At 32.2% G+C, this 8311-nt stretch overlaps 2 protein-coding genes across 3 annotated transcripts; both read right to left on the reverse strand.

The window, feature by feature from the left end:
- Positions 1–1389: 1389 nt before the first annotated feature.
- On the reverse strand, positions 1390–5928 carry Hs6st (heparan sulfate 6-O-sulfotransferase). The gene is made up of 11 exons (XM_080153470.1): positions 5820–5928; positions 5658–5703; positions 5154–5279; positions 4839–4932; positions 4239–4431; positions 3831–3931; positions 3397–3482; positions 2979–3160; positions 2588–2700; positions 1993–2121; positions 1390–1551 (listed from the first exon to the last, which is right to left on the reverse strand). The coding sequence occupies exons 1-11, from the start codon at positions 5851–5853 to the stop codon at positions 1390–1392; spliced, it is 1266 nt and encodes a 421-aa protein (XP_080009596.1). The 5' UTR covers positions 5854–5928.
- Positions 5881–8235, reverse strand: LOC145313285 (phosphinothricin N-acetyltransferase-like). 2 transcript variants are annotated; one of them, XM_080152614.1, is made up of 3 exons: positions 6390–7811; positions 6162–6326; positions 5882–6084 (listed from the first exon to the last, which is right to left on the reverse strand). In XM_080152614.1, the coding sequence occupies exons 1-3, from the start codon at positions 6509–6511 to the stop codon at positions 5982–5984; spliced, it is 390 nt and encodes a 129-aa protein (XP_080008740.1). In that variant the 5' UTR covers positions 6512–7811; the 3' UTR covers positions 5882–5981. The 2 variants fall into 2 exon arrangements, with proteins under 2 accessions (XP_080008739.1, XP_080008740.1); XM_080152613.1 differs by having other exon boundaries at positions 5881–6084; positions 6162–8235.
- Between the last annotated feature and the right edge of the window lie 76 nt (positions 8236–8311).

An 8311-nucleotide genomic window follows, 5' to 3' on the forward strand; every position in this document is an offset into this window, starting at 1 on the left:
TAAATGTTAAGCCGCCGCCGTTGGCTAATACATTGAAGCAACTGCCATGCCAAATTCTTTTGTGTTTGTTTCAAAGCGTGTCATTTCTTCTCCTTCCTCTTATAAGCTGATTTATTAGGTTGAAAAACAGCCAAATTAAAGAATTGAATATTTAACATGATTTTAAAAAAAGAAACTGGAATTCTATTCACAAAACGTTTTTTTGTGCATAATCATGTAAATTTAAGTGAGACAAAACTCACAGACAGACAGACGGACACAATGCATAAAGTATTAACTTTGAGTAAAGCTCAAGTTTTAGTATTTATGGCAAAACAAACAATCACAGCCAAAATCAAGTAACTTTAATAAATAGAAAATAAGATTAGGTACCTAACCATTGAAAATATTAAAAGAATATTGATTATGGATATTAGTTTTACTTGATTTTAATTATTGTATCACAAACATAACAAGATAAATGTGTTTTTTCACTTTACAACATATTAAATATTACATTAAAAAAAAGAAACTTTTTATAAGACAATTTCTTAATCTTGTGAAAAATGTGGCAAAAGAGTTACTTAATAGTTAATTATCATGATAAGTATGAGATTCACTTTAATGCTATAGGGTACTTTTATGCCATTATCTTTAGATTTATTCATGAAAAGCTATAACCAAAAAATTACAATAGTCAGTTCATCTATTGGCTATGTTTTCCAGGGGGCTAGAAAATAGCTTAAAACCATCATCATATCCCTCTATACAACATACAGATGTGGTTACCAATAGATAATTGAATTCAAATTTTCTTTCATCCTGGGGGGGAGGGGGTGACTACACCTCCACTGTTTCATCTGTCTCGTCCTCAATAGTTTGCCAGGATATTGGAACCTTTCTATCCGTGCTTAGCCTCGCCATATGCTGGTCAAATTTACTATCAGTTTTCTATATAAGTAAAGTGACTTTTGTTAAAAGACGTTTAGTGTCTTGTAAAAAAGTACAAACGTTTGAAAAGTGTTTGAAGTTAAACAGTATAAATATAGTGTTGACATCAAGGTATACTATTGTAAAGAATCGCTTACTTTTAGACCTTTATATTAAACTTTCTTTTTTTCCCTTTCCTTGGGGGATCTGCTTAGAAATCCCGTAAAACATTTAGCAACATCCATTTATAACTAGGTAGCTTCCTTTCAAAAGTTTTTTTTTAGAATGCTCAATTGGATTAAATATCAAAATCTTACTGCTGACCATTAAAATACGGCAATTTATCCATTTCTTTACAAAAAAACGCCTGATAAAGAAAAAAAATCATATTTTTGGGAAGCAAGGGAGATATGAATTTTTAGTATTCGAGGATTTTACTAAAGGTAGGTACCTACTAAAACAATTTATTTTACAGAATCTCTATTCTATTACCCCTCCTTTCTTTAAAAAATAAAAACAAAAATTGCAATGACATTCTGAAAGAAAATAAAAATCACTATCCTGCATAGATTCATATCTTGTTTTAAGAAGTTGTGCAGCAAATTCATACAGCTCAAGGTCTAGCAAGTTTCTGCTCTTTACCTAAACAAGGACAATTATTTCTCTTAGTCAGCTCTTAGCGCTAGTCGGAAACATAAAACTTCATTTTATTTGCTATAACATAGACTACATTTACGGCGGGTGTTTTTGGATATTACTATTTATATTTAACTGTCATCTAAATTTTTTTTCTATATTGCAGGATATTTGTATGTATTTCCGCGAAGGTATCTTATACAACGGGACCGATCGTTCTACAAGGTTCAGGGACGTTATTGACTATTTGGCGGAAGGTGGGTTGGGTATATGAAGGGGGTTATTAATCCCTCCAACACATCTTAGGCCGAAGCCCCTAGAGGCTGAAGGCGAGGTCATTAGTTTTGTAATACCAAAAATAAATTACTTTTCTCTATCCTTTCCTTAAAAACTAAATAAAGAGCATTCTGAATTAAAGTAGCTCCGCTACAAAAAAAATTATTATACCTTGTCTAACATGGAAGCTCCAAGTGATTCCATCGCCCTGCCAGATCTGGTCACATTATACTGGTCAAATATGGTTTTAAATTCCAGGTTAAAGGTTTCTTCAAACAAATACTGCGAGATTTTTTGTTCCTGGTGTCAACAAAATGTTAGTGCTTTTAGCTAGGATTTTACAATAGTGCATTCATTTTAGTATTGGAATGAGATAAAATAAGGAAAAGAAAGAATTCTTTTTATATGATCTCAACGTCCTAATTTTAGGAAGTTTATCCAATTATTTAAAGTTTTTGTTTGTAGCTTAATATTTCGATCCGATTAAGTTTTACATTTTAGGAGGGCGCCAATTTCCAAATTGGTACTGAGATGGTTTCCGGCTATTTTATTTCTAGATTTAAGTATTAGAATGATTTAGGCTATTTTCTTCCTTTCCCTTTAAATACAAAACTAATAAATTCTAAGGGAGAAGCTGCTAGTGTAATAAAAGGTAATATTAAGCATTCTATGGTTTAATGATTTAATGTCATAAATAGCTACCTATCATAAAATTAATAAATTGACGATTCATAACTAATTTTATAAAAAATGCACTAAATTTTGCCTCTGTGAGCCCGAAAAAGGCCATCTTTTCTAGGTTGGATTTAGCAGATCTTAATATTATCTTGTTGTAATCATCTGATGAAATACCCGTGGTGTTGTAACAGTTGACTAGTTCTAAAGTACATTAAATACATTCTAAAATATCATACAGATCATTTTTACTGTTTGAAATCAAAAATAATAATATGAGAACATTTCCTTAACAGGATGTCTGACCGTCTTATTGTATGTATTTCCACTAAAATCTCGTAAGATGCTTTATCTCGCTATTTAGCGAGGACCCTCAAACGTTCTCCTCAGAAATCAACTATTGCCCACCCATAAAAATGAGACTAAGCGCGAAGCCACTCGCAAAGTAAACATTAAGTCAGTATCCTTTAATTAAGACTAACCTAAATCAGCAAGCATCCTTGTCTGCCTGTTGGAAGCCATATTATGATCACAATCAATAAATTCGTCCAGACTGACGTCCTCCCAATCTTCTCCCTGGTAACATTTGACTAGCAGAGTGCCCCACGCCTTTCCTCCGCACATGTGGGTTGACTTGGCCCATGTGGCCCCTCTCTGCACATGCCTGTAAAAAAGATTTGTTTTACAATAAGATTTGGGATTTCGACTTAAACACAAAAAATTGTTTTTTGATTATACCTAAATATTCATTACGCATATTCTTGTTAAAAATAGTTTAAAGCTTTATGAAAAGATTTTTACTCTTGTATTGTGAGATAATATTAATTTTAAAGATATACCTATACAATTAACATTCTATATCAAACCCACCCTTCATTCTTATAATTAAAATAATTTTACCTCCATTCGCTAAGATATCTGGCCACTGGGTCTCTCAATATTGTTATATAAAAATATCTTCGTGCTTTTTCACCTGGTTCTATTCCCTAAATTATTCATAGGTCAGTTTGTTGACATATGAAGTCATGTAAATTTAACTTTGATTTGACAAAGGATTACTTTTTTAGTGAACCATCGGCTACACCCTTGTTATCTAGAGGATCTCTATTCAAATGATTAGAAAATAGCATTAAAATAGCCTAAAACTATCCCAAAACTTAAGTCCAAAAATAAAATAAACTAAAACCACCCCTGGATCTACATGAAGCTTCCCTAAAATTGAGAACTCAATCGGTATTGTAGTTACCGAAATCTAAAGCTACAGACAAAAACCTTACTACTTTACATAATAGGATAATAGTTAGGTACTAAATGTTATGAAAAACAAAACATACCCTGAGATAAGTATCAACACAAGAGGTGAGTTCTGTCCAATCTGAATGCAGACCACATTTCCATCCCGTACTGTACCGAGAAAATAACCAGTTTTGGTTGCCTAAACAAGGAAAATTTTAAAACTTATTTCTAAACCAAGGCATTCTAGGAATAAATGTGACACTACAAGGACAGTTTTGTACATTAGCAATAGTTCACAGAACATTAAACTGTTAGGTATACAATGAAAAAGATAAATTCTTCTAATACATTAAGTAAATGTAATGTTTAAATGATAATGGGTTGATCCTAGTAACCACAAATAGCATAAAATGAAGTGCCTTTTTACAAATTGATTGTACTAAAAATAAAATGGGTCAGGTTATTGCATGTCATGGCAAAGAAGCATTGAAGTTAAAAAAATGTACCTTTGCCTGGGCGGAAGCAGTTGCAGCGTAGCTTCTTTTTCCTTCCATCTGGCAGCCGGCCCTTGTGACACTCGCAGTCCCTCTCCAGGTCCAGATCTTCCACCAGGTGTTTGCCAAATGTGGTGCCACCAGTTTTCTGTATGTGCAGGAAGACCATCACATCTTGGCGGTTGATGTCAAATTCAAAATTTTCCTGAAAAAATAAAGAATTTGTTACTTTACTGTAATTACTAGCGGCTACGCTCCTAGAGACCTCTAGTGGCACTTTAAATGTTTTTTTTTAGTATTTATTTTTATTTTTATATATGTCTATTGCGTAAGACGTTTATGTTTGCGTTGAACTCTTTCTAAAATCGAACACGTAAAACAAATTGGGAGGGTGGTGGTACCCTACCCCAAAATAGTTTTAAAAAAAACTTCCCGGGACCTATAAGAACCTACCCTGTTAAGAACTCCCCGATCGGTTCACCGGTTAGCGAGATCCTTCGGTACAGACACACATACAAACAGACAAACATCCTGTTACTTTAGTAAAAAGATTAAACCTAAACTATTAATTTTCTAAAAAATCATTTAATAAAATTAAAAAAAATAGCTAACCTCCATAAGCTCATCAAATGTAATGATATGTTCAGGTTTATTTCTGAACTTTTCAGCGGGTATTTTGTAATAGCTGAAAATATCATCTTCTTTCCTAAAACATTTTTTACTTCTATCATTTAATAAAGTTACTTGAAAATTAAGTTTTTTTAAAAATAGTTTTTTTTAAATAGATTAGGATATCTTTTTTGATGGCAACTTTCGAAATTTAACTGTGTATAGCCTCTATAAAACTAAGCTACAATTGCACCTTTTTCGCAGGTTTGAACCATACAGAAAAGAGTGTAAATCTGTTAGGAAAAAATAGTGGCTAACCTGAAGTAAATATAAGTGAGGGCTATGACGAACACAATAAGAAAAGTGAACACAAGAATACTTTTCTTCTGAACACAGCGCTCAGATCTTTTTGTGTATTTAGACCGATGAATTGTAGATCCACCTCTAAAATAAAGCTTATGTGGGTAAATTAATATTTTTGATACTGAGACGCAATAACTTTACACTACCTAAAATTGAAAATTAACCCCCTCCCTCACTCGTTCTTTTATGATATAACTTGAAAATAAATAGTTTATTTCTTTATACCTAACCCATACGGGGGCACCAACTCTGCGAGGCTACCCTGTATCAAATAAAACCTAATATTTTCAATTTGAATAAAAATAAAAGGTGATTGCGGGGGGCGGGGAGGGGGGGGGGTCTGTGCTCGTCTTGGCATTTAAAAGGAAACCTCCATGTATTTAAAGAGTTTAGCTACTTGTAGATTACCTATTCAGGTAAGGAAAATATCAACAGAATTACCGAAAACATACTTTTTACCTTTCATTGTCCGTAAAAATAAGAGGTTCAAGGTCGTCCGACGGACCTAAAAAAAATACAAATATCATAAAGTTATAAAAATTGGGTAAACTTCATTTAACTTGATTTTTTTCAATTTTCATTAAAAATGACTATTAAGCATTTTAGACATTTGATACTTACCATTTTCTTCCCTTACGTCCCCCTCCATCGTCATGAATTTAGCGCATTTTTAAACATTCTCCTGTAATAGTAATATTATAATAAGAAATATGACAAAAAAATAGTTTATAAAATAATTAACAATATAAAAATAATCACAATATACATAGAGGTATAAGAATGTCACAAAATTTTCTGCCAAATTTGTCGGTCAAGCATTTGATTAAACTTGCATCCTATTTCTTTCATTTGTCCAACAAACTCAAATCCAAGTTTTTGATGAAGTCTAAATATTTTTAATGTTAAGTAAGTATATGATTATAAAAATCATGGTATAAATTAAAGTTTAGATGAAAAACTAACCTAGAACTAGCCTCATTGGGTGCTGCCATAATGGCAATTGCTGTATGAAATCCACGTGACTTAAGGTCACAAATAAGGCTATCATAAAGCTTGTATCCAATGCCCATGCCGTGAAATCCATTTCTTACATATACTGAAGTCTCAACAGTGAGTCTATAGGCGCTTCTACAACAATAATAAATGTTTCACTTTAACACTTGAAATATTGAACATATTATTTTATCCTACCGTGATCTAAAAGAAGTTGCATAGGCATAGCCATTTATAATTCCTTGGTCTTCAAAAACTATCCAAGGGTATTTAATCATGACGCTAGAAATTCTCTCATTCATTTCGTCTGAGTCTAGCATGGAAATAGGACATGTATATTAAGCTTGAATAATAAAAGTTAATTTTAGGTAAGTCTAAGGATAATTTAATGATTTTAATGTTTTTATTTGTGATGTCCAATTTCCTAATGATTTTTCTTCAAATGTAGTTACAGTATTTTCAATATAATGATTGTAAATTTCAACAATTTCTTTACTATCTTCAAATGTAGCTGCTCGAATCATTTTAAATTCTTAGATATGTACACAAAATTAAGTAAATATAATCTTCTATTTTCTTTTAAAGATAAAAAAAAAGCATAACACAAAGCAAAAACACATATCAGAGATAGATAAACATAAATGCATTGTTATCAAAATAAAATCACATAGTATGGTAAAAAAAATATTTAGAGACTCTATGTCAATTTTAATAAAAATGAAGAGTTTGCGACAAATAAAAATATCACATTTTTTTCGTAGAATCACTGCATTGAAAACATTTTAAATATAAATTAAAATATCACTTGTTAAAAATCACATATCATTTTCTTAGCATTGTGCCGTTAGAAACCGCTGGCTTCTCACATCCGCCAGTTGAAAGATAAAATCGTGTATCACAACACAAACCCATTGCCTTGCCCGATCCAAATAAGTCATGCCCATTCTCAACTTTGCTAAACCTGGCACATTTATCCATTTGAACAGTCTTGCCATCAATTACAGCAGATTGATTGTAAAAATAGGCACTTCGTTGGATGCAATGTCCTTCGGCTCCATCACACCTGTCCCAATCCTCAACAAAACTATAAAATCCTCCGTTATTGAGTGGCCTCTTACCCTTTCTTTTATAAGAAGCCATAAAAAATTGTTCTCCTTTATATTCATAAATGCAATCACAAACCCAATGGTCACCAATTTTCTTGCCTGATATACGAAATGTCACGGGAACATCTTTCTCCCATCTAAAATCTTTCATGCACTTCAACCCGGTGCCTTCTCCGCCGAACGTTGTGACGTTAGCCCCCGGCCCGGAAGACTCCAACTCAACACTGTCCGTTCCATCATTCCACATGGAGAAAATTGCAACTTTGCCATTGTCCGTTTGTTGTATGCCAGAATACCCGCCAGGGCCCCAGCCGACAACACAAAAGTAGGTACATTCAGATGTTTCTTCAACACTGACTGTATTCTCTAGGCTCCAGGTTGTAGCTGTGTTGATCTGTTCTGGTAAGGGGTAGGTCAGGTGACAAGAGGTTGCTGGCTTAGCTGTCATTTTCTAAAATTTTCGTATATATATTTTAGTAAAAGCTCCTAATAGATACAAAACAAAGATGAATTTATGTACTAAAGACATGTAAAAAATTAAACTTGATATTTTTAAGGTAGTCACGTATATATTAAATGGACACGTATACCATGCAATCATAGATAGAATTCATTATTGCACCATGACTAAAATTTTTCATTAAGTTATGAAAAGTAAAAATTTCAAATATATAAATAAAAGAAAGAAAATAATAAAAAAATTCATTTTACAGGTAATATTTTCACTTTTTATTTTACTAAGAGGATTAGAGATACCTAAAAAGATCACTTGACATAAAAAAGTATCAAGTTACAAGATTAAAGATTTTTAAACCGAGATATGTATTTTTTGATTAATTGACAAAAATATTCAAAATAGTCGATTTTTTAAAAACAATTTTAATCTAATATCACTAAAAATTTATTAAATTCAAGTCATTCATTTTACAGAAAAAAAAATATATGAGTAGGGCTCCCAGATTTGAAAATGGGCCTGCACCACTAGGAGCTCCAAAATGCACCCTTTTACACATA

The sequence above is a fragment of the Acartia tonsa genome, chromosome 3 (assembly GCF_053477335.1).
Source record: "Acartia tonsa isolate MP-2025a chromosome 3, ASM5347733v1, whole genome shotgun sequence".
NCBI lineage: Eukaryota > Metazoa > Arthropoda > Copepoda > Calanoida > Acartiidae > Acartia > Acartia tonsa.